The sequence below is a fragment of the Theropithecus gelada genome, chromosome 4 (genome assembly GCF_003255815.1).
Source record: "Theropithecus gelada isolate Dixy chromosome 4, Tgel_1.0, whole genome shotgun sequence".
In the NCBI taxonomy this organism is placed as follows: Eukaryota; Metazoa; Chordata; class Mammalia; order Primates; family Cercopithecidae; genus Theropithecus; species Theropithecus gelada.
The window spans coordinates 16,184,531-16,211,782 of record NC_037671.1 but is presented as its reverse complement, the minus strand read 5'-3'; the positions used below and the strand labels follow the sequence as shown (position 1 = coordinate 16,211,782).

Here is a 27,252-nt window from a genome sequence, read left to right as displayed (position 1 = left end):
TACTGAAGGATCCACTTACATGGCTCTTAGAAGCTTCAGTGCAGGTGGACACAGTGGTCCACGCCTGTAATCTCAGCACTTCGGGAGGCTGGGGCGGGTGGATTACTTAAGGTCAGGAGTTCGAGACCAGCCTGACCAACATGGTAAAATCCCATCTCTACTAAAAATGCAAAATTAGCCAGGCGTGGTGGCAGGCGCCTGTAATCCCAGCTACTTGGGAGGCTGAGTCAGGAGAATCACTTAAACCTGGGAGGTGGACTTTGCAGTGAGCCAAGATTGCACCATTGCACTCCAGCCTGGGTTAGGGAAACTCGGCCTCAAAAAAAAAAAAAAAAAAAAAAAAAGAAGCTTCACTGCAAACCTAGCAAATGCAATATGTCCTGAAGTGTTAAGGATTTTGCTCCAGGACCCTTAACCCATAGTCCTTCATTTGAAAACTCTGGTTCTCTAAGGCGGGTAGGTGCTTATTTGCTTGGTCAGGAGAAAGAACCAGGAGGGCAGAGTGGAATTCTCTGCCTAGGAAGGGGCACTGATTATACTGGGTTCTGCCCATCTTGTTAATCAATAGCTTCTTAAAACATTCCACCACATCTTGTGACTACTTCCATAGCAAAACCTACTTGGTTTAATCACTAGAAAATTGGCCAAGTGAGCCCCAGCAATTCTATGAAAACAGGCAAGAGAAAAAAGGCCAACTGGACCAAGTTAGTGGAGATGGTTATTCTTATAGTTCCAGGAAAGGCATGCTGGGGCCGTGGAGAACCCGCCTCCTACTTTCCTGCTACATCTCCTTTCTGGTTGTTTTGATGCACATGGCTATGAATTAAAGAAAGGCAGAGAATAAAAGTGAATCATTTAAAATCATTTTTGGCTTAGTGGATTTCATAAAATTAACAAAAGTGAGGAAAAGGCTAAAATCAGGTGGAATTACCTGCTTTCTCTGAATTAGCCATGCAGTCCCTATCTTTCTCCAACATTGTGGATAACTGAGGAGAGGCTGGGCAGCTCATGTCTTTGTTAGAGCGGCAATGCCTATTTGCATATTTTTACAACATCTTAACACCAAGTCATTCCCCATAACATAACTAGTGGCACGATGTGGAACCAGCTGCATATTATGTCATTCTGAACTTCCATCTAAGCTTTTATCTTCCTTTCCCACTCAAACTTCTGTATTCTCCGGCTTCTTGACCACTACACCAGCCTAGGACACTCATCTTCTCTTATCATGTGGATAATGTGGTCTCTTTATCCCCACTGGGGACAAAGCCCTCTGATCTGTCCCCACTCTGTACCAGATATCTATCTCCCTACAGTACCTGCTGGGCATGCGTGAGGTCCATGATGGCTCCACGCTCAGTCCATGTTGCAGATCCAAGCGTGACTCTGTCTGAGCTCTACTAAAAGTCTCCCACTTACATCTCTCTCGTCCACTCTGGCCTCTGGGTTTCCCGACAACCATGCTCCTTCTCTCTTCAGGGCCTTCGCTGTACTCACCTCCTGAAATGCCTTCCTGTTCCTTGATTATAAAAACTGCATTTGCCCTTCAAGCACTTTCCTCTGGCAGCCTCGCCTCCCTTAACTCCTACAACCCAGGTGGTCGGCAACGCCAGGGAATTTGGCTCTGTTTTGTGCTGGTTACTGCTGGCTCCATTTGGGTCAGCCTTGTCTTCCCAACTTGCTCCCGGATGGCTCCTCGTACACGCGCTGCAGCAGGACTCTGAGACTGGGCAGTGATAGAATGTGCTCACTGCCCTGAGGTCCTCAGGCCCAGGGCTGGGGGGGTGCCTCAGAATCACACGGACGCTCATTCCTCTTCTTAGGGATTCTAGATTGGGTCCAGCAGTGAATTTCTTTCTTTCTTTTCTTTTTTTCTTTTGAGACAGAGTTTCGCTCTTATTGCCCAGGCAAGAGTGCAATGGTGCAAGCTCGGTCCACTGCAACCTCCCCATCCCGGGCTGTTCAAGTGATTATCCTACCTCAGCTCTGATTAGCTGGGACTACAGGTGCCCACCACCATGCCTGGCCGATTTTTTGTTTTTATTTTTTAATTTTTAGTAGAGATGGGGCTTCACCATGTTGGCCAGGCTGCTCTCAAACTTCTGACCTCAGGTGATCCACCCACCTGATCCTCCCAAAGTGGAAGGCCACCCTGTCCTGGCCATCTGGCCCAGCATTGCATTTCTAAAAAGCCACAGTCAAAAATAACTCTTGGCCTCTTACTTTTGCCCTTTTCTCTGAAGAAAAGGGCGCTATTTCTTAGAGCAGAGTCCTTGGAACACCTGTAATATTTGCCTGATGCAACTTCATGTTCCTGGGCTTTACTTTGGACCTACTGAACCAGAATCTTTGGACCAGACATTTGGATTTAAGATGCTTCCTGACCAGGCACAGTGGCGGCACATGCCTGTAATCCCAGCACTTTGACCCTGTCTCTACTAAAAATACAAAAATTAGCTGGGCGTGGTGCCGCACGACTGTAATCCCAGCTACTCGGGAGGCTGAGGCAGGAGTATCGCTTGAACTTGGGAGGTGGAGGTTGCAGTGAGCCGAGATTGCGCCACTGCACTCCAGCCTGGGTGACAGAGTGAGACTCTGTCTCAAAAAAAAAAAAAAAAAAAAAAAAAAGAAAGAAAAAAACCAAGAAAGATGCTCCCCAAATGCTCAGCACATACAAGGAGCTGAGAATCATTGGCTCAGGGTGCTAAACTGCTTGGTGTATGGTGCTGCCTGAGGCAGGGATACTGCAGCACTCGAGGTCAGGATGTATCAGTTCCATCCAGCGTCTGGACCAATGTCCATCCTGGGGGGTCACTGGGATAATTTCCAGACTCTATTTCTATGCCTCCAACATGTAAAAAGTAAAAGACCAATTTTCCCTAAACTAATTTACTAAAAGCCAATTTGCCTAAAATCTATTCACCTAATGATTATCGTGTCCACATTTAGAATGTGCAATTAAAGGATACTTCTTAAACCAATTTGTCTAATGGCACTTCCAATCAAGTTTTATAAAAATTAGTTGTCATTGAGCCTTTTGTAAATGATAAGATGTCTAAAATCCTTGTGGGTGAATTTTTCTATTTTATTTCTATCTATAGAAATAAAATCTTTTATTCTATTTCTATCTATATCTTGTCTAAACTTTAAGGATGTTTTAGACAAATTTGCATAAAGAGCCTTTCTTCAAAATTTTGTATCAAGCAATAAGTACTTCATCAAGTGATTAGCTTTTCCTACATATTGATTCAATGCATTTAGGTTCTTCTGCCTTCTTTCCGATGTTTTATTTACCCTGTGTGCACTCTGTACATTTACTAAACAAATCAAGAAATATATCCCTAGTACCCATTTCTGTTTAGTGAGGCTATTACATTTTTATAATGAGGATGACAAAGGGAATTGGGTAAATCAGGATTCTACTGCATGGCACCCACTTTTCAGGACGTCAATTTTTTTTTTTTTTTTTTTTTTTTTTTGAGATCGAGTCTCACTTTATCACCTAGGCTGGAGTGCAGTGGTGTGATCTTGGCTCACTGCAACCTCCACCTCCCGGGTTCAAGCAATTCTGCTTCAGCCTCCCGAGTAGCTGGGATTACAGGCACACACCACCATGCCCGGCTAATTTTTTGTATTTTTAGTAGAGATGGGGCTTCACCATGTTGGCCTGGCTGGTCTCGAACTCCTGACCTCATGATCTACCTGCCTAGGCCTCCCAAAGTGCTGGGATTACAGGCGTGAGCCACTGCTCCCAGCAGCCAATTTCTTAAAGTAGCATTTCCTCAGTCTTATTAGGGAAGCTTGGGAGAGGCAGATTCCTGGGCCTCACCTTCAGAGTTCAGATTCAGTAGGTCCACAGTGGTGCCCAGGAATCTGCTTTGTAAACAAACTCCCAGATCACTCTGATCTACCTGGATGGAAATGACACTTGGTGCTGCAAGTTCTTATTGGGCACAGTGGCATAAAATCGTTACCAAAATTTATTGGGCTAAAAAGTATAAGATACACTATAAAATCATGCACCGATTCAGTCCTGTTGGCTTCAGCAAATTGCTTAATTTTTTTGATGTTCAGTTTTCTAATCTGCGAAATAATGTGTTATGGCAAGGTTGTCCAACTGGCAGCATGCATGCAACCCAGGACGGCCTTGAATGTGGCCCAACACAAATTCGTAAACTTTCTTAAAACATGATGAGATTTATGCATGACTCTTTTTTCTTTTCTTTCCTTTTTTTCTTTCTTTTTTTTTGCTCATCAGGTATCGTTAATGTTTGAATTTTATGTGTAGCCCAAGACAATTCTTCTTCTTCCAGTGTGGCCCAGGGAAGCCAAAAGGTTGGACACTCCTGTGCTGCAGGACCATTGTAAAATTAAATAAAGTACATAAACTGTGTGGCATAGCGCTGACACTCCAGACACTCCAGACAGTTATTCCACAGAGAGTAACCGTAATTCTTGATGCTATCACCATCCTCATTATTAATTGCCTCCTTCAGGAAGCCCATCCTCCCGAGGCTGGCTGAGGTGCCTGCCCACAGGACCCCCAAGGTCTCATGCTTCCCTCTGTCACAGCATTGCCTCTTGAGTCAATTCAATCCCTTTCATTTTTCTTAACTTGTTGCTGATTTTTCCTTGCAAGGGGTATGTGTGATGTAGTAATTATTAAATTTCACTGAGCGTGGCTATTTCCTCCCATTTTACCTGCTAGAATGAACTGAGTCTAGTGCATAGTAGATGCCCAATAAACACTTCTTTATCTTTTCATCATGTCTTCAGGGCAATGGGAAAAGGTGGAAATTAGTGACGGATTTCTGCTATATTAAGGGTCTGCTAGTCAAAGTGTGGTCCATGGACTAGCAGGAGCCACATGGCCTGGAACCTTATCAGAAATGCAGATGCTCAGGGCCCAGCCCAGACCCTCTGACAAGATCCCCAGGGGACGCTGATCTATCAAGTCTGAGAAGCACCCCTGAAAGAGGCATTCCTTTCTGAAGAGGCTACTCCCCCCAAAGGCAAAACGACAAATGCCTAGAGCCTTCTGGAGGAGGAGATTCATCCCAGCACTGCTCTGGGAGGGCTGGGATGGAGATGCAGAGGATTCTGCTGTGGGCCGAGGGCAGAATGTCCTGGTGAAACCACCACTGGCTTAGAACTCAGAAGAGCTGGGGTTTAAGTACAGCTCCAAGACCAAGAAACTTTGTTACTCTTCCTAAGACATTTAGCTTTCCTGAGTCTCGGTTTTCTCATCTGTAGAAAGGGAGTATTGTCCACAGTATAGATCTGTAAGGAGAAGTAAATTGATTAATAACTACACGCTCCATGTAAGGTGCTGAGGGGAACTTAGGGTTGAAATCTAGCTCGAGGCCTGCCCTGGCACGGGGCTGAGTCACTCTAGAGGAAGGGGCATCCGCTACAGGGCACTTGCTCTAATTTTACAAAGTCTCCATGTAGGTTAGCAGAAGGCCTGAGTATAAAATACCCCCAGTACACTCCTTGATGCACCACAGGAGTTCAACAAATGTAGTCTTGATTCTGAGACAAACATCCTAATACATTCCCCACCTCTGCCATAGGTTGTTTGGAGGGTCAGACAGGATCACGTGAATATGCTTTGTAAATTGCAGAGTACCTTATATAGCTGCAGTGTTGCTAATAGGGCTTTCACCACACTTCTGAAAATCCACCTATCCTGATGCTTTCTAGCCTGGGGTGGGAAGGTAGAAGCCAAAAAAACAACAGAGTGTTTAACATGTGGTGGTAGTATCATAAGTAGGCAGTGGAAAAAAGCAGAGGTGATTGGAAAGTGAATCGATAGTAGAGCAGAGAGGCTTGCAAAGGACTACCACGGCGGTTCTCCAGGCTTGCAACAAAACACCACCACGAAATGCTGCAGGAGAGGTTTCTAGATTTCAGTGTATTGTTCTGATGCACACTGCACTACATCAGTATTGAAAACTAGTGAATGGGGCCGGGTGCAGTGGGTCAAGCCTGTAATCCCAGTACTTTGGGAGGCCGAGGCAGGCAGATCACGAGGTCAGGAGTTCGAGACCAGCCTGACCAACATGGTGAAACTTTGTCTCTAAAAAAAGTACAAGAATTAGCTGGGCGCAGTGGCGCATGCCTGTAGTCCCAGCTACTTGGGAAGCTGAGGCAGGAGAATCGCTTGAACCTGGGAAGCGGAGGTTGCAGTGAGCCGAGATTGTACCACTGTACTCCACCCTGGGCAACAGAGAGAGACTCTGTCTCAAAAAAAAAAAGAAAAAAAAAGAAATAAAAACTAGTGGATGACCTAGGAGTCTGAAAACCTGCATGCTTTGCTTTTAACTACCTAAGGAAGACATCTAACCTTCCTGGGATTTAGTCTCTTTACCGCTAAATATCCTGGGATAAAAATGCCTCTTTTCCCTTGATAGCACCTCACTGAATAAATGGTTTTGCATCTATTAGATGCACGATATTTATTAATTGTTGGAGTACACACGCTACCTCTTGCCTTTCTAATGATGATGGTGGCTGCTCCTGCCAGGACACACGCAGAGCTCTCTGCTTGCTGACTTGTTTTGGCAGCCAGACTGATTGAGATGCAGTGTATTCATAAAACTGTCTCTGTTGATGGAGTGGAAGAAGCAAAAACGACCAGTTGCAGAGAACAAGGAAAATAAACCCAAACCGTGAATGTCACAGAACCATAAAACCCAAGAGGGCTGTATTTCCAAACATGACACAGTCCTGGCTTATGACTTCAGACAAGGAAAGAAAAAGCAAAGATGACTTCTAAAGTCGGTCCTCGTGCCGTATGGCTGTAGCCTACACATGGAATAAGTGTGGGCTAAATAAATACACCTCTAGCCTCTCTTCTCACCACCACAAATGAACTTTTTTTTTTTTAATTGAGACGGTGTCTCTCTCTGTTGTCAAGGCTGGAGTGCAGTAGTGCGATCTCGGCTCACTGCAACCTCCGCCTTCTGGGTTCAAGCAATTTTCATGCTTCAGCCTCCTGAGTAGCTGGGATTACAGGTGCTTGCCACCACGCCCAGCAAATCTTTGTATTTCAGTAGAGATGGGGTTTCACTATGGTGACAAGGCTGGTCGCCAACTCCTGACCTCAGGTGATCCACTCATTTCAGCCTCCCGAAGTGCTGGGATTACAGGCGTGAGCCACCACGCCCAGCCGCAAATGAACTTTTTAATCAGCACCTGCTGTAGAGGCCCATTTGTAACTGCTGCTGTATCGACGGTTACTTGTCAATGAGCACAGCACTTAGTGCCTAATGAATAAACGTGATGCAAGATTGTCTCAGTCATTTGCCAACTGATTGCAGTGAGTGGGAATTACTTATCTCCTTTAATTACTTAACCTTAGATATAGGTACTGCACCTGAAGATATAAAGGGCCTATTGGCAGTATATTTGGAACAGAAATGACAGTCCAGCATCACTAATCTACTAAATCAGATTCCCCTTGGCTGCAAAAAAGAGCTCAACAGGGGCTCCATCAGTTCCTTCAGAACACCAGGCCTGCCTAGGGATGATCACCTTGCCTGGCGTTTTACCTTGGTCGAAGGCAAAATGTGCTGACTGACCCCTTGTGGTGAGAGGGATGATGTCGAGGGAAACAAGAGTAATGAAAAAATGTTATTTTTGTGAAATGTCCCAAACCTGGCTTTCCCTTCCAAGCCAGGTCAGCATGTGAAAACCACAGCAGACACCTGGTCTTTGTGAGGACCGTCCTCAGATCTGGAATCATAACCTCAAGGGCCATGAGAACATACACAACCCTGGCACCCTCAGCTGACTTAGTTTCAGAGCCACTTTCCACAAAGAAACATTAATTTTTAAAAAAACATTTGTACTAGACAAATAATAATTGCAGATATTCATGGGATGACATTTTGATACATAGTTGTAATGTGGGACGATTAAATCAGGCTAATTAACAAATCCATCACCTTACATACTTACCACGTTTTGGCAGTGAAACATTTAAAATCTTCTGTCTTAGCAATTTTGAAATATACAATGCATTATTAAATGTACCCTGGGAAGATGGCCATGAGTAGGGAAGGACTAGAGATGACAGTCACTCTCCAGCTAACAGTCATTTAGGCACGTCACCCTTGCAGGGCATGTAATTCAGTTAGTTTTTTTTTTTTTTTTTCCCCCAATAAAATTACACTATTAATTGCCAGGGAACTGCTTTCTTTGCTTTTTTCTTTTCTTTTTTTTTTTTTTTTTTATTTGAGACGGAGTCTCTCTGTGTCACCAGGCTGGAGTGCAGTGGTGTGATCTCGGCTCACTGCAACCTACACCTCCTGGGTTCAAGCAATTCTCCTGCCTCAGCCTCCTGAGTAGCTGGGACTACAGGCATGCGCCACCATGCCCAGCTAATTTTTGTATTTTTAGTAGAGATGGGGTTTCACTACGCTGGCCAGGAAGGTCTCGATCTCTGGACCTTGTGATCTGCCCACCTCGGCCTTCCAAAGTGCTGGATTACAGGTGTGAGCCACTGCACCCAGCCCAGGGAACTGCTCTCAAAGAGTGAAAATGGTAGATGTCCTTCTAATCATGGAACAAACACCTGTTGAGAGGATCCATAAGTATTTTGTAAAAAATAATAAATCACCTATATAAAAGCACATCATATTGTTTACGTCTGCAGCCATGAACTGGTGACCGGAAGAGAAGAGTGCCCTTCAACTGATCACTGTGCTGTTGAGCCTCGGCCTTCTGCAGGACAGGTATAAAGGAGGGTGAGACGTGCAGAGATGGGGAGATGAAAGGAACATTCATTCATCCAAGAGGACAGGGAATCGAATCAAAGTCACCACGTCCTCAGGGTGAGCATCGACACATTCATCTGCTCTCAAAACAGGCAAAACAGGAGATACATATATGAAGTTTGAAAGTAAACTGAGATCATATAAAAGAAAATACTGAGCTGGGTGTGGCCGATCTCACCTGTAGTCCCAGTTACTTTGGAGGCTGAGGCAAGAAGATTGCTTGGGCCCAGGAGTTGGAGATCAGCCTGGGCAACATGGTGAGACCTTGTCTCTAAAAAATTTTTTAAAACTTAGCCGGGAGTAGTGGTGCATGCCTATAGTCCCAGCTACTTGGGAGGCTGAGGTGTGGTGGTCACTTGAGCCAGGAATTTGAGGATGCAGTGAGCTATGATTGTGCCACTGCACTCCAAGCTGGACAACATAGTGAGACTGCATCTCAACATACACTGCCCCAAACCATATATATATACACACACACACAGAGCTATTAAGAGGTAGAATATTCATGGTGACGGTGTAAGTTCAAGCTAGATCCATAAATACTTTAAAGGAAAAACAAGGATGGCTGCAGCTCATCTCTTACCTTGCATCTCTTGGATGCAGGATGATATTTATTCACTGCTGGAGGTCACACCGTATGTTTTGCATTTACAATGATGTTAATGGCTGGCCTGTCTGTAGTTGGTGTGTGTAAGAGCATGCCTGTTTCCTTTCAAAATTCTTAGTGCACGGCCTGAGACCTAGGGCTGGACCATGAGTTTGACCAATATGGGTGACTGTCATGTTCTAACTGCTACTCTTAGAAGGGGTTGCTTTTACATCTAGGTTATCACTTTTCCTTCAAACACTACAGAACACAGGGGAATAGGTTTCATTTACGGCAGAACTTAGAACTGGAGAACATTTTGCTAACTCCCCTAAAATGCAAGTATTCTGCTATGAATATACAGGCAAAAGACCATCAAACTCCTCCTTCAGCAGCAAGGCTTCTCTCCCTGCATTAGCTAAGGACTCAGCAGGGAACACATCAGATTAAATCCCTGCCCTCATGAAACTGACCCCTGGGATGTTTAGAAAAAATCCAAGAGGAAGGAAGCTTGGTGCCCTTTGTAATTTCATGTTGATGTTGGATATGCCCCAGTTAATTTATACATCCAGTTATAAATCCATCCAACAGCATTACTGTCCATCTTATTCACAGGAACATTGAGGAGACATGCTTGGCTGAAATCAAGCAATTGCTGCTAAAAAGTGCACAAAAGATGCTCACTTCCTCCTACAAAGTTATATGGTTATATCCTTCCTCGTGGCATGCACAGCTCTCCACAGTTTCACCACTATCCACTTTTCAGCCCTAATTTTCCTTACTACACCACAAGAATCCTACATCCCTGCTGACTGGACTATTTGCTATTTTTTGAACATAATGAGCCTTGTACCCATGTCCCTGTGTGTCCTTTGTGTCTTGTTTAAAAACAACCTCCTCCTCCAATCCTACCTGTCAAAATCCTACTCATCTTTAAGGCTTGTCTTAAATAAATCCTCCTCAGTAATGCTTTTTCTTGATTCCTCCCAAAGGATTTGACCTCTTATACTTGAATTTCTTTAGAGCCATGTTTACATCTCCTCCTATTAAACACTTTCTGTAGCTTATCACAGCCTGCAGCTCCTCCCACTGATGGCCTTAACCATTTCTGTACATTGTATGAGGGCTGGCAGAGCACCTTGCACATAGCAGGCACTAAAAACACAAGTGCCGAGTGAATTAAATCTCCAACCTAACAGTGCTAAAAAAAAAAAAAGACAGGTATTTTGCTACGATCTTTGCCCAGGTTATAGAAATCAGAGCAGAAAGCATCCTTTAAAAAGTGTTTTAATCAACAGATAGTCCTTGTATGCACTACAGAAAAAAATCTGCATTTTCAGAATAGAAACAAGACTGGAAAAACAAGGAGAAATGGGTAGAAAAGTGAGTATAAAAAGTAAACGCAGCTAACTCCCCCATTCTTTCTGTGTTGTTTCCATTTTTTATTTTTCGTATGAGTTTTGACATCTTAAAAACCTTTCTGGCTGGGGAGACTGTCCCTCCCGGGGCTGGCCAATTCTCAGAGTTAGCAAGGGCCAAGCCAGGAGCAGCCCTCTGATATGCAAATGAACCAGTCCAGAGCCAGACTTCCTCTATCAGGCCTGTCCACCCCAGGATACATCATTCCTCTGCCTTAATCATCCCATGGCCAGGTACCTGGCAACTAGTATAGCTTAGAGCCTGCTGACATTATGCAAACTAGCCATTCCTAAAGTGTTCAGCCTGCCCTGCTTTGCCTTTCTGCAGAAACCCCAACAATGGCTCTGGCCTCAGCTTTCCCCTCTCCTTGCTTTCTGCCTCCTGACCACCCTGAGGCTTCCCCACGCACCCTGTGTGGTGAGCTGTTTCTCCCGTCTCTAGGGCCTGTGATTATAATAAACCTTATGGCCGCACTTGACTGACCATCTCATAAAGAACACAGAACACCTTCAACGTATCAGTTACCAAGAGAGTGTAAACTTTAAACCTCTGAGACTTCTATGCAAACTTCATTTTTTTCCATTTAAAGGCATAAAGTCCAAATTCACAGTGGTCTAATCTTTGGTTTTACTGCGCTGGGATTACTGGGAAGGAAGGCAGGGGCAGACGCAGAAGTAGCCAGGTGATTCTGGAGGGTTGGAGAGGAGGACGTGGAGGGTGGGGAATGTGGGGATCAATGGGGGTGAGAGAGCATCAGAGAAAAACAGAGACACATAGTGAAATTACGCAGCAGCATGTGACTGTAGAACAGTGAAAATGCCCACAAAACTAAAGAGATGGCTATAACCAGGAATATTGGTCAAGCATGGAGACAGGATCCTCACGACACAGGTACACATGCTGGAGCTGAAAATAACACAGGGCATGGACACCATTTGTCAGGCAAAGTTGTGGTAGCAAATACTTTGGTAATATTGAAACGAGCAGACAACTAAGCTCTGAGAATATATTAAGTTTCCTTGTGTTTTGAATTCTAACCACTGTGCAAATAAGTCCTGGGTAGGTGTGTATTATCACTTGTTTTTAAGGATAAGCCGCAGTTTCCTTTCTTTGCTGAAGTGTCAGTCATCTCTAATGTGGTCAGAAGCTTCCCACGTGGTTTGCCCCGCCTCCTGACTCTTACACAAACTGTCTCCTTTGGGTCTGTTCTTTGAAACCCGACCCAACTGAACTCAGATCCTCCTCTTTATAACCAAGTGCCTTGAGTATATGACTAATTTTTGAAGAACTAGATAATTTTCGTCCTTGAGTCACGCTGTTGTGTCCCCCCACCCCCTAAATTCATCTGTTGAAACCCTCACCCTCAATGTGACTGTATTTGGAGTAAGCAAGTAATCAAGGTCAAATGAGGTCATGAAGATGGAACCCTAATATGATAAGATTAATGTCCTTATAAGAAGAGACATCAGGCCGGGCTCGGTGGCTCAAGCCTGTAATCCCAGCATTTTGGGAGGCTGAGGTGGGCAGAACACTTCAGGTCAGGAGTTCAAGACCAGCCTGGCCAACATGGTGAAATCCCACCTCTATTGAAAAAAGATACGAAAATTAGCTGAGCGTGGTGGCACAAGCCTGTAATCCCAGCTACTCGGGAGGCTGAGGCAGGAGAATTGCTTGAACCCAGGAGGCGGAGGTTGCAGTCAGCCGAGATCATGCCACTGCACTCCAGCCTGGGCGAGCAGAAACTGTTAAAAAAAAAAAAAAAGAAGAGATATCAGAGATCTCTTTCTCTCTCCCTGTTATGTGAGAACATAGCGAGAAGGCAGCTATCTACAGACAGCAAAAGAGATGTCACTAGAAACCGAACCCTACGGACCTTGATCTTGGACTTTCCAGCCTCCAGAACTAAGAAAAATACATTTCTGCTGTGTAAACTACCCAATCTACATTCTTTTGTTGTGGCAGCCCAAGCAGAATAATACAACTTATAAAAACAAAGGAGCAGATTTTCTAACTTCTTAAGCAGATTAAAACATACAAAGCTAAAACACAAAGAAAGCTGATGGTTTTTTAAGATTTGGGAATAGGCTGGGTAAAGTGGCTCATTCCTGTAATCCCAGCACTTTGGGAGACAGAGGTGGGCGGATCACTTGAGCCCAGGAGTTCCAGACCAGCCTGGGCAACTTGGTGAAATTCCTTCTCTACAAAAAAATACAAAAATTAGCCAGGCGTGGTGGCATGTGCCTGTAGTTCTAGCTACTCAGGAGGCTGGGGTGGGAGGATCGCTTGTGCCTGGGAGGTGGAGGCTGCAGTGAGCTGTGATTGTGCTACTGCACTCCAGATTGGAAGACACAGTGAGACCCTGTCTCAAAAACAGAAAAGAAAAAAAAAAGGGGGGGGTGGGGGAGGGAATCTTGGTGGAGACAGTATAAACAAATGGTTATAAATGAGGATTCTGGAGTCAAACAAAATAGGTTCATGCTTATCTGTCACTTACTAGCTAAGTAACTATGATCAAGTCCTTTAATTTCTCCAAATTTCACGTTCATCTGTGAAAAGAGGTAATAATGATAACAGTATCAAAGAGTATGTGGTAAAGTTCTCAAAAAAGGCTAACTGCCATTATTATTACCCAAATGTGAACATCTAACTGTGAAGTCCAACTAAATTGATTTATCCTTCATTCAACTGGCATGCCGGGGCACCTGCCACAGGTACCTTATGCAGAAGGCATAGGTTATTTGTGCGGCATTGAACATCTGACTTCTGAAGCCAGGATGCCATGGATAAGTGATCGATGATGACTTAGAAAGGTAGGAGACAGTGGCTTTTGCCTTCATCACCCTTTTGGGGTCATCCATCACTGCAAGGATTCCAAGAAGGATGCATTTCACTTCAGATCACATTCATTACACGACAAGCTCTGTCGGACACTGTACTTCTAGAAACAAAGGAAATGGATGCCCAACAACTCCTGGCCCCGTATCACATGCTGTTGCATAGCTGATGTTGGAGGACGTGAGATGGAAGGAGATGTTAACAAGAAACGAAGCAAGACAGACAGGGAGAATGAGAGAACTTCTCTCCGCCTGGCTGATGAACAGAACAAATTTGTAAGACAAATACTCTCCAAATTAATTACGTTTTCCTGATAAAGCGGAAGCAAATGCCACAGTAGAGGTATTTCTGCATGACTTTCCCTGGCTGTGAACTTGGAAGTAGTTCCAGTTCAGGCTCGCATTTCCTCCAGCATTCTACCAGACCATTAGCCACTGTCACTCCCCATTAGTCACGCCTGGTGTCTTTCAATTGTCCTGTGTTTCCTTTCAAACATGTCAACAGAGCAGCAGACACTGAGAACAGACTAAAACTCATGAGTCTCAATTTACAGTTCTAGAATTCTTAGTTTATTAATTCCCTCTGACATGGCCCAGATGTCTTCGGAGCAATTAGTAACAGAACAGGGTTAATGTAGCTACCTCACGGTGCTGCAGATTCATTATGACTGATTGCTCACTTATAAAAATTAAGCAAGTCTAATTGAGTTTAAGCCCAAAAGGATAGCACTAGATTTGCAGTCCACAAATTTCTCTACCTGTCTTGCTTTATCATGTTTAAGAGGTTACCAGGTACTACAGAGTAAGGATATTAGCTTTTTGTGTATTTTTATTCATTTGATCCAAGCTGTATAGAGGTGAAGTATATAGATAATAGAGTCTACTCTCTCAGGAAAGGACCAGGGAAGCCAGAGAGATGGGGCCAATTGAGATATCTTCGGTCTCTCACATGTAAAAAACCCTGTAGATACCAGGCTACCTGAGCTCCTGGGCTCATAGATGAAACTCAAGTTTGCCTCCATTAATGAAATAACTAGATAAATGAGAGGTGTTGTTAGTTAAGAAATTCTGCTGACTCTTCTTTTTGCAATGTCGTATCTACTGGTCTGCTCTCTCTCTTCTCACTGATAATCAGTCAGATGCTTGTTAGCTCACATTTCAATGATTGGAGAAGCCACTACAATATTCTCCCTGGCTCAGATCAGTCCATTTAACTGATCTGACTTTGGAGTATGTGGCCCAGAGCTGGCCTCGGTGGTGGCTTCTCTGATAGGCCTTTAACCTTTCTGCTCATTCTACATGGTGATCCAAGAAGATCTCTTAAAGGTTAGTTTTCATCAAATCACTCCTCTGCTCAAAAACCTCCAAAGTCTTTTCACTGCATAGGGATTAAAATCTAAATCTTTTTATGCCTTTTTCTAGTGGGTCGCGTCTCTCAGTATACCTCAGAATGAAGCTTCCACCCCTGTTCAGCCAACTCTTCAACGACCCAAAATATTGCCACCTCTGAGGCTTTGTCTAGGGTCTTCTTTCCTGGAATACTCTTCCCTCACTTTCTATAAATGCCATTCATGCTTGAAAAGTCAGTTCAAGCTTCAGACTTCTCTTTATCAGACTGCATTGAACTGCAAGTGTTACTGCTAACAGTAGTTATGTTAGTACTCTCTATGTATATATATGCATTCATTAAACCAGGGGTCCCCAACCACCCAGGCCACGAACCTGTACTGGTCTGTGGCCTATTAGGAACCGGGCCGCACAGCAGGAGGTAAGGGGCTGGTGAGTGAGCGAAGCTTCATTTGTATTTACAGCCACTCCCCATTGCTCACCATTACCTCCTGAGCTCCGCCCCCTGTCAAATCAGCAGCAGCATTAGATGAGCGCGAACCCTATTGTGAACTGCACATTCGAGGAATCCAGGTTGCCTGTTCCTTATGAAAATCTACAGGCCGGGCGCGGTGGCTCAAGCCTGTAATCCCAGCACTTTGGGAGGCCGAGGCGGGCGGATCACGAGGTCAGGAGATCGAGACCATCCTGGCTAACACGGTGAAACCCCGTCTCTACTAAGAAATACAAAAAACTAGCCGGGCGAGGTGGCGGGCGCCTGTAGTCCCAGCTACTTGGGAGGCTGAGGCCAGAGAATGGCATGAACCCGGGAGGCGGAGCTTGCAGTGAGCTGAGATCCGGCCACTGCACTCCAGCCTGGGCGACAGAGCGAGACTCCGTCTCAAAAAAAAAAAAAAAAAAAAGAAAATGTACTGCCTGACGATCTGTCACTGTCTCCCACCACCCTTACATGGGACTGTCTAGTTGCAGGAAAACAAGCTCAGGGCTCCCACAGATTCTATATTATGGTGAACTGTATAATTATATATTGATTTAATTATGATTTAATTATATATTACAACGTAATAATAATAGAAATAAAGTGCACAATAAATGTAATGCACTTGAATCATCCCGAACTAATCTCTCCACTCCACCTCCAGTCGGTAGAAAAATGGTCTTCCACAAAACTGGTCCTTGGTGCCAAAAAGGTTGGGGACAGCTGCATTAAACTGTTATATATTCCTATCTACTTTGATACTTATTACAGCATTCCGCCTATTGTAGATATGCTGAATAAATATGTATTAATGTAGGGGCTTATTTTGTACAATGTTTAATCTTTCTTAAGGGAAATTTGACATCAAAGCCTTAAAGGGTGCATAATCTTTGACTCAACAGTTCTTATTTTAGAAACAAATTAAAGAAAACTCAGAACAGCTTATGAAGATATATGCAGGCTGTTGCAGTTGTTTGCTGTTGTGGTTTAACAATAAGGAAGATGGAAAAGCCTTAAGGGGTCAGTCAAGTAAACCCTGATCCATCCAAGCAGCTAATAAAATCATGTCGTGGAATACTTACTAACATGAAAATCACTTTACAACATATCATCAAGTGCAAAAAGCAGGTGACAAAACAATACGTACAGCAACATTCAATTTTTATTCAATAGACAGACAGATGGACAGTGGATATTCCCTAGAAGCAGACCTATGGGACCTTTTCTCCTTTGTAGTTTTCTGTGAATTTCAATTTTTGGACACCGGACTAAAGTGTTATTGATGTGTTAGACGGTTCCGTTAGATGGAAATTTGCTCTTTCAAGCCATACACATCTGACATGGATGGACATATACATTAATAGATTAGTTTGACATGAGCTTATGTCTAAGATGGACTCTTATAGAACTCAGTATCACGTGAAAGACAGCCTGCTATGGAAACAACATTAGCCAAACTCGGAGTTGAGAAACATAGCATCGATTGTGCCTCTATTACAGAATTCCTGTCAGCCCTGGAAGTCACTTATTTTTCTTGAACCTCAGTGTTTTTCCTATAAGATAGGTGAATATTTTTCCCTAATTCCGCCCCCATTACATGTTACCAAATGGTATAGTGATGACCTAGGTATTATTTGTCAAAATACCAAACACTTTTTAAAAAGGCAGTCAGTCAGCATCAGGTGAAACTACTATCAAAGTTGGAGAAATGACCCTCTGAAATCTTTTAATCTCTGATTATACCACAGCCTTAAATCGCAAAGTGGTATCTAATTCATGTGCCAAAGTGCAGTGAAGTACAGTTTCACTGAGTGCTCAATTTAATACCTGCGGATACATTCATTAAGTAACACTTCAAAAACACTGCAAAGTATGCGTGCAGTCATTTTAGGACAACATTGCTAAGCTTACTCTTCTTTTAAAAGTATTTACCACATAATTTGCAGATTGTCTTTTTTTTTTTCCCCTAAGAGAACAGAACTGACATGAATTTTAATAGGAGAAATACACTGGGCTTCAGGTCAATAACTTAAAGACAAAAAATTTAAAACCTTGACAAACTCATATGAAGAAGGCACTATTCTTCATCTTTGCAAAAATGTTGACATTGAATCGACTTCACCTAGATGAGCAAACAATCTTGAATCAGTCACTTAAATACAATGTACACATTTACAGATACACATGACTGAAAGCTCTTGGCATAGGGCTGGTAGGTGGATATCAAATGCTGCTTGACACAAAAACACAAACCCTGGTCATGACTGCAGATATCAAGACACACACAGAAACACCCAAACATCCCACAGGGCAACCTCCCCAGAGAGCTGCCTTCAGGCCTCAGTTAAAAGAACAAGAGAAAAAGAAAATCCCTTGAAGGGAAGGAGGGACTGCTTGCCCCAGAAGACGTCTGCACTCACCTGTTAAGTGGTTGGCAATCCTGGTAGTGGGTTTGGGAGGCAGGGCCGGGGGCTGCTTGAGAAGGGGCAGCTGCTTCACTGGGGTCTCTTCATGGTCTCCAGGGAAAGCAGCAGGTTTTTTGGGGGGCAGTAGCAGGACTGGTTTGGCTGAAGGATCTTGGGACAGGAGGACTCCAGATTCACTGGCAGAGGGACTCTCTTCAGACACTGAGGGGACAACCACATGATACACAGGAGACATTACACAAACGCAGTGCAGGTGGGGCCAGCGGAGAACACAGGACAGGGACTCGGGTTGGCAACACAGCAGAGCACTGACGCTTCAGGCCGCCACGCATGTGTAGAGAGCTACAGCAAGGACACCAGAAATCCAGGGAAGCAGGAGGGACAGATAGAGGAGGCAGAGGAAAAGAGATAGAGGAGGCAGAGGAAAAGAGAGGGTGGAGGCAGGAAGAGCAACAGGGAGAAAGAGGAGGATGTTTTCTCAAACCATCAAACACTTCACCATTTCAAACTCAGCATTGGTCATACAAATCCTACGCATGCTCTAAGATGTGACTCATGGAGCATAGTAGGAATCACCAGGGTGGCCAGTGCAGAAGGCCCAGGGTGCAGAGCCCCTCTAAACCAAACCAGAACTGAATGCCAGCACCCTCGCTGGGGCCTGCTTGCCCTTTGCTGAGGGGCAAGAGGGAGTGGGTTCAAACAAGTGGAGGGGCTCAGTTTTGTCCCCTGGGTCCGCTCTGTCTCTGCTCTCAGATCTGCAACACTGGGTACAGATGACAGCCTGGAATGCTGACATCACACAGGCTGCACCCCCAGGCGCTGGACGGCTGCTCCTCCAGGTTCTGGAGTGCCCGGCGCTGAGCAGCAGCCTCTCAACCCAAATTCTGTAGTTTTAGCAACAGCATCCTGCCCCTGCCAGCTCCTGTAAACTTTGACGAGGCAGAACATGCTTTAAGTCAACCTTTTAATCTTCCACTTTCCTCTCTCTTCTTGCTCACCACAACGTTAGTTTTCTTTTGTCAGTTCCTCCATTTCTCTTTGCACTGCATTGGACCCGCCTCTTCCTTTCCTTCATGGGGGAACCCCTGACTGGCTTTCATGAAGAGCTGTCATTGGGTGGTGGCACACACCTTCCTACCATGCAGGTAGCTTAGCTGATGACAGAGTGAAGCTCTGTGATTTTGCTGGAATGACAGATGTTTACTATAACAATCAAATCCATCTGACTTCAATGTCCCAAGGACGCCTGGATTATTTTTTTAAATGCACAGCTTTCACTGGGAAACCCTCCCTGGGGTAGGAGGGTGTAACTCCGCTGCATCTCCTCTCACCTCCCGCCACAGCCTCAGTGAGAAAGCCTGTAAGGGACTCCTCCCCTCCCCAACCTCCTTCCTCCTCCCTGATCAGGTGTTCTGTGCGGCACCAAAGCCCTGCACAAATTCCTCATGAGCACTATATTCTCCTGTCTCAGGGACACTATTATTATCAATGCGGCACACAGTGATGGAGCAGTGACTCACCAGGTCCCACGGCGAAGCATGGGAATTAACCCTGTGAAACCCCATCCCTCCCACCCTCCCACGTGACTGCCTATGGATGTGGATTTTGCACATGATGAGGAGAAATGCCTTCTACCTATACGCTGGATATTGCAAGAGGTTCCTCCTCCCAGACTCATCTCCTGACAACAAGTACCACTGCTCCCTAGCTGTCAGGAGGGACCTATTTTGGGGCAAATTAGGACCACTCTGCAAACCTTCTGAGAAAATGAGTATTGGCCACTCAGTCACCTTTGGACCAAAGAAGGAGATGACAGTCAGATGGCATCAAAAATCAGCTATCGGCAGGATACAATTCAATCAGTAAATCATATACAATTTAATTGACAATTAAATTAATTGACTATATCCAGTAAATTGATACAAGTATTATCTGGCATACTGGGACGAAGACTAAAGGACCTTTCAAACAGAAGAATTACATATGTATCCTATAGAAATGTAGGATTCCTCAGCTTTACCTTAACAGAGATGAGTGTTAAAAAACAAAATAATAATATTTTAAATCATTAATGTTAAAAATAAGCCATATCTTCTTTAAAGAGATGAAGGTAATAAAGAGTTTTTTAAACACTGTAGAATAATAAGTGTAAATATATTCCATTTAAAAAAATACGCAGTATGTACTAAAAGCTAATCTGTTTTACTAAATTTCCAGATCCTTATGCTCAGGATAGTCCAAAATAGAATTCCAAGTCCAGCCAGGCCAAAGATCCCTGGTGTCTGGCTGGACTTGGTGTCCGGGACCTGCTCCACAATCCTGCCAGGGGCATTACCTGGCCCATCCATGATGTCTGACGGTTGGAGCACCTCATATGAGCAGGGATCCCGGGGCATTGGGACTGGCTCCATTTCGGACAGCGCAGGCAGAGACAGCTGGCTGGAGCTCAGGGACTGCCCATTTTCTAGGGAGTCCTCTTCATTGGATATGGAAAGTTCTCCATCTGTCAGAGAGAAAAGGAGATTGCAGAGTTAGACTAGGTCTGCCTTTCAAGAAGGAGTGACACTTACTGCCTGCTGAGTCTAGATGCTGCTGAACAATCTCTATCAAGGTCAGCCTCTAAAACCAACATCTGTTCTTTTGCTTTTAAGACATTTATTTGATCGTTAGAGATATGTTGTCTAATCATCAGGGCAACAATTTCCAATGGTCTTCAGCATTTTGCCTGTTTTCTTTCTGTCTTTCTAACCTGAATCCGTGAATCCATCACATTTTCTGTTTTTTTTGTTTTGTTTTGTTTTTGTTTTTGTTTTTGTTTTTTTTGAGACAGAGTTTCACTCTTATTGCCCAGGCTGGAGTGCAATGGCATGATCTTGGCTCACTGCAACCTTTGCCTCCCAGGTTCAAGCAATTCTCCTGCCTCAGCCTCCTGAGTAGCTGGGATTACAGGCATGCACCACCACACCCGGCTCATTTTGTATCTTTAGTAGAGATGGGGTTTCTCCATGTTGGTCAGGCTGATCTCAAACTCCCCACCTCAGGTGATCTGCCCCCCTGGGCCTCCCAAAGTGCTGGGATTACAGGCGTGAGCCACCGTGCCTGGCCATTTTCTATGTATTTTTTTTTAAAAAAAGTAAATTAACAATTTTTTTTTCTCATAATTTCTAAAAACTTGGGAAAAAACTCAGCAGGCCTCAGGGATTTGGAAGACCAGGATTGGGAATTCCTACTTGAGGGAGCAAAGGCCTTCACGTCACTCAATAGGCACCAAGGTCCTAGGAAAAACTCATCCCCTCTTCTGTTTGCCTCCACCCTCGTCCAATTTCTCTACTCGGGTAAAGGATTAGGACAGCTCTCATCTGCACCTAACAGGCTGCGGCCACCTAGGGACGCTGGGAAGTGCCAGAATTCTCCCGGCATCGACCACCAATCATGCCGCGTAGCGTAAACTTTGATGTTGCTTAAAGCTCAGCAAAACAAGGACCACGGTGCAGGATCAAAGGCTCCCACACAATGGCCATTTGTCAAATCAAAATTCCCCCCGTGTGATTTCATCCTAGCCCAGGGGAGTCTTAGATAACTAGACATTAAAGTCAAATTAATTTTTAAAGAGGACTGAAAGCTGTTCCATCGAGATGAATAAACACCAGATGAAAGACTAAGTTCTGCCGAGTCAGAAACACAGACAGCAGCAGAGCAATTACCTGACTTAAAACCAGAAGCAAGATGACGACTCGTAGAAAAGAAACAGTGAAGTGACTTCAAGGTGATTCTTGGGTAAATAATCCTTTCCTTTTGCTATGTTCCACCTCTAGTTTAATTTTATATATCAGTGATCTACAGTGGCACCGAATCCCTCCATGGTCCACCCCCCATTAGAGTCGGTCCAGTGAATATCTGTTTAACAGAGTAATCAACAAATCAAAAGGCCGGAAATAGCATATGATTCAAGGGCATATGGTGTTTGACCTGAATCTTCTATAAGCATAGAAAAAATATAATGAATGCCAAAAAAAAAAAAAAAACCATCTGAAGCTGACAGTGTAAAAGCACTAGCATTTGAAGAGTGTGTGTGTGGTTTTTTTTCTTTTTTAAATTCAGCTTTTTTCTATGCCCAAAATGGTAGTAAAAGTTATTATAATTGGGATCAATAATATGATGATTACTCATTAATAAGAAAGCAAAAGCAGTGCAGACTGTAAGCCCATGCAATGGAAACCACACAGATGAACTGGAAGTCTCTGGGATGGGGAGGGCTAAGCGTCAGTATGTTGCTATCCCACCATGGATGCTCCCCAGTCTTCTTAACGTGCCTTTATGTAGCATGTTCAAACAGATGCCGTGGGAAGTAGCTCTGTTTCAATTTCCCAGTTGGTGGAATAATGATGCAGCTGCCATTCAGCCTAACACATCTCTAGGAAACCACTTTGATTCTTGATGTTCTGAGTATAATAAAAGTCCTGGATGAGACAACCAGAGGGGACAGAGGTCTCAGGGCTCTTGCCAAGTTCTGCTTCTTTGGGAGAAGGATGCAATCGAATGATTGCCATACATTTTAATAGTTAAAAGTACCAGAGAAGCAACATTAGAAAAAAGAGATGCAACTGCAGTCGGATGACTGTAGACTCTCTCCATGAATCCTGGGCTTTGCCGGTAACAGAGAAGCAATATTGCTCGCTCCTCTTGGGACATATTAACTCTTGAAAAATTGGGCTCTCTATAGATTAAAAGTAATGTTGTCAAATCACAAAGGCCCAAACCACTTTGGAGAGGAAATAATCTTGGGAATTCCATTGTTATAATTGCTAAATATACATTTCCTTTGAAAAAGTAAAAACAGGAGAAGAAGGTGTAAGACGCTGATCATATCACCACCCTACCTAACAGAAACAGTTTCCTCTTTTTGCACATATTTTTCAAGATTGTAATCCTACTATGAGCCAAATTTTGTGTCTTTCTTCCCCCATACTATTATAAACAGAACGATCATCTTAATGATTCTACTGGATGATTATGTATCGATATTTACTTGGCTAGCTCCCATTTGGTTGGTCACAAAGGGATAGATTTATGCTATTATGAAAAAAATGCAATGAGGACCATCATCTTACATGCAATTTTTCTGCAATTAGAATTCTCCCCCATTAGGATAAATTCCAGTAAATGAAATTTTATGTATTACTATTCCAATGTCGAGTGACACATACATGGATTTTGTGAAATTGTTTTATTAAAGGATTTTCCAATTTACACAATTAGAAGAAATGTACAGACCATACACATTGTTTAGCTTTTGGCAATTTCTTCAACATTAATATCGACAACCATGTTCTGTCTGTCTCTATCTATCTATCTATCTATCTATCTATCTATCTATCTATCTATCTATACCTATCTACCTACCTATCTATCAACCACCCATCCATCCATATATGTATATGTGTAGCTAGTAGAAATAAATGAAAATCATTCAATAAGTACAAATTCATTATTAATATCATTTATGACCAAGTAGACTTGGATTTATTTAAGGATGGAATAATACTGCCACTTTTAAGTAATATTTTAAATTTTTTATTATGACATTTTCAAACACACACACACACACGAAACATTAATGTAATGGACCGTATATACCCATCATTAAGCTAAGGAATGATCTGGGAATTCCTAATGCTTGGTAATTCCAAGTGTTATGAATTTGAAGACTAGTCTCTCCATGTCCTGCTAGTATTTATCAGTACTGGGTTTTTTGTTGTTGTTATTGTTGTTGCTGTTTGTTTGAGACAGGGTCTCACTCTGTTGCCCAGGCTGGAGTGCAGTGGCATGAACATGGCTCACTGCAGCTTCCATCTCCCAGGCTCCAGTGGTACTCTCACCTCAGCCCCAAGAATAGCTGGGACCACAGGCCCACACCACCGTGCCCCACTAATTTTTATATTTTTTGTAGAGACAGGGTTTCGCCATGTTGCCCAGCCTGGTCTGGAACTCCTGGACTCAAGCGATCCACCCACCTCGGCCTCCCAAAGTGCTGGGATTACAGGTGTGAGCCACTGCGTCCAGCCTACCGATAATGTTTATTAGCATCTTTACCAGCATTTAAAAATTCATATTATTAAAAAAAACCTCCCCAGGAAAAATGCAACTTGCCCGACTAAGGTGAGGCTTAGGCATTTTTTGTATCCCCATCTAGCTAGGTCATCACCATCTTGTTAGTGTGGATGAGACAGTGTTCACTGAGTGTTGGAAATTATGCTGATGTTTTACATAACCTTCTACAGTTATCTGTGATAATGGCTTTGAAAAATGGTACGCAACAACCTCCAATCATGAACTGCTTCCTACTAGAATTAGTAAAATGCACACAGCAGGAAGAAAGAAGGCAGGACAAGACATGGGTTAAGGCAGTGGTTCTCAAACTGTAGCTGGCATAGCAACCCGCTGGAAGCTATTAAAACACAGATTGCTGGGCTCCACCCCCAGAGTTTCTGACCTAGTAGTTTCTGGGTGAGACTCAAGAATGTGCACATCTAACAAGTCCTTGGGTGATGTTAGTGCTCCTTTTGTTGGTCAGGGTTCCACACTTCGAGAAAACACTGAATTAAGGATAAAGAGTCAAGGAGCCAAGAGAAACTGCAATGTAATTGTGCCTCATCCTGATGAGGTTTAGGGCAGGAAATGCTGGCTGTGTGGCTAACATGGGACAGAGAGTATGAGGAAGCAGGAGGTTGCATTGTCTAACCGTGGATCATGAATATGAATTTGGCACAAAGGACAATGGGCCTGGAGAGAGCAGAAGTGGAAAAGAAAAATGTGTTTCAGAGGCAGACATGTCTAACAAGGTAGAAGCAGGTTACAGAAGCAGCAAAGAATAGTATGCAGACGTCAGTGTAGGTCAATGTCATAAATTTTAAATCATGAGACATAGAAAGCAATGGATCTAAGATACAGAACTGGCCACCAAGATTGTGCCAGCCTTACTCTCCTTTTCTGGTGAAGCATAAGAAACAAAGATGTTAGGAGAGTCAAAGTTAACATCAAATCAGAGAGAGTGAATAAAATCTTTCAATAGACAAACATCTGTTGATGACAACGTGCATCATGTATCAGAAACCTCCAACCCCCCACAACGACCTCACGGAGAAGCCAGAGGTTTGCTGTTAGCTCATTATGATACTCATAGAAACTCATAGAAACAACTGCCCAGTAGGCTGCTGCCAGGGCCCTGGAGCTTACCCACACCCCAACCTGCCTCTCCTCCCATAAGTGAGGCGTGAGTCAAACACCTCAAATGGATCTTGTCCAAATGGCTTAAAAGAATGGTTTGTTGCTACGTTATTGTTCTTTGTTTTGCTTTAGGGACACTCCCTGGTTTTGGGGTGATCAATATCAACTTCTGCTCAATTACATTTTCTCAAAGCTCATGGTTAACTGAAGTTGTTTTTTATAGATGACTGTCACTATGGAGAATGGGTGACAGGAATTCTTTCAGGCTCTCATGTAACAAAAGTTTCTATTTAAAAATAGATATAAAAATCTGATACGTGTATATATATACACACACACACACATATATACATACATACATATATGTGTGTGCATGTCTGTGTGTGTGTGTGTGTATATATACATATATATATATATATATATAGAGAGAGAGAGAGAGAGAGAGAACGAGAGAGAAACAGACAGATAGACAAACAGACAGTGCCTTGCACTCAGGGTCTTGCTCCATCACCCAGGCTGGAGTGCAGACTCTACCTCCTAGGTTCAAGTGATCCTCCCACTTCAGCCTCCCAAGTAGCTGGGACTACAGGTGCACACTACCATGCCTGGCTAATTTTTCTTTTTTTTTTTTAGAGATGGGTTCTTGCTATGTTGCCAAGGCTGGTCTTGAACTCCTGGGCTCAAGTGATCCTCCTGCCTCGGTCTCCCAAAGTGCTGAAATTACAGGCATGAGCCACCGTATCTGGTAAAATATTGTATGAAGGAAGGACATTTTGTTCTGAAAAGGCTCAGGGTTCAGGACCCTCTGGAGTTTAGGATTTTTAGATGTGTCAACTCTAATTCTGAAAAACAAAAATACATTAATGAATGTAAGCTCACCACTAAATCTGATTTTCTATGATATGAATTATGGTTTATATTTTTGAAAACCCATGTTTAAAATGTATCTCTAGTGAGCTAAGAAATCCTTATTTAATAAATAACCATTGAATATGACTATGAAGAATTGCTTTATATCTATATATTGAACCAATATGGCAATACATTTCATACAGATCCAAAAACTGAAAATAAAATTTTAAAACCAGAATAAAAAAGCAGGAAAAATAGAATAGTAGAAACAAATATATATATATATATGTGTGTGTGTGTGTGTATATATATATATATTTATTCGGGTTGTTCAAGAGGGAAGCCAGATGGATAGTTCTGACTTCCTCATAAAACTTTTTGATTTTTAATTTGCAAAGGAAATGCTGTACACCAGATAGAAGAACAAAAGCAGCACAATGGAAACATATGTGTTACACAGAACTAATAAAAGAACAAACTCTTCCAAGTAGGAACAGTATTTGTTCTGGTAAATAAAAAATCAAGTCCCAGGTGCTACTTGTAAAGTGCAAAACCTTGCTAGGAATTAGAGAAATGCAAATGAAATGACCATGTGAGTCATGTGGATGCATGAAATTGTGCTTGAAATAATGTCAACTACAAAAGCAGGAATGGAGGACAGTATGCATATGTGGATTACAATGACATGAAAATGAAATATGTGTGCAGGTTGGCAAAGCTCTGAAGTGAATCTGGCATGATGTAGAACTTAATGATCATTCACTTTTTTTCCCCTGCAAGATGCTTACACTTATTTTTAAAAATACAAAAACAATTGCATGCTGCCGTGTTGCATTCAAACAATAATAGTTTGGTTAGAGGGGAAACCCATTCCTCATTCCTCTGGTTTCTACTCGGAGACATTTTCCCCACGGCTCCTGATGCTTGCTTACCCTCTTGCCCCTCTCCACTGCTGCCTCTTGCTGGGTATAAGCACTGGCCCCTGTGTCTCCACTGTGGGAGCCAATCCATCCTTTCCCTCCTGCCCTGGACCCGTGTTGATTCCAGATTCAGACTTTCCCAGTTGGGGGGTTGATTCCAGGTCAAGGCTGGGGGAGGAGCATGATCAGACCCATCAATGACTTCCTCCAGCCCAGCTTTTGCCAGTGATAAAGGAGATCCCCTACTTTGATCTCCCATTTGTCTTATTTCTCACATGGTTCAGAAACTCAGAGACAGAAGAAGAGTGCTAATAGAGGGCCCCTCAAATCCTTAACAGTCTGGAGACTCAAGGGAAGAGAATGCTTTTTCCACCTCAGGTAAA

At 43.4% G+C, this 27,252-nt stretch overlaps 1 protein-coding gene across 10 annotated transcripts in view; it reads right to left on the bottom strand.

Moving 5' to 3' along the window:
• PHACTR1 (phosphatase and actin regulator 1) overlaps positions 1–27,252 on the bottom strand; it is a 575,876-nt gene that overhangs the window by 87,020 nt on the left and 461,604 nt on the right. For 6 of the 10 annotated variants that reach the window (XM_025382675.1, XM_025382676.1, XM_025382678.1 and 3 more), the window contains one exon: positions 20,206–20,373. In XM_025382675.1, coding sequence (XP_025238460.1) covers positions 20,206–20,373 — 168 coding nt within the window. Of the gene's footprint in view, positions 1–17,864; positions 18,072–20,205; positions 20,374–27,252 lie in introns of all 10 variants that reach the window. The other 4 variants (XM_025382681.1, XM_025382680.1, XM_025382674.1 and 1 more) reach the window with 1 other exon arrangement.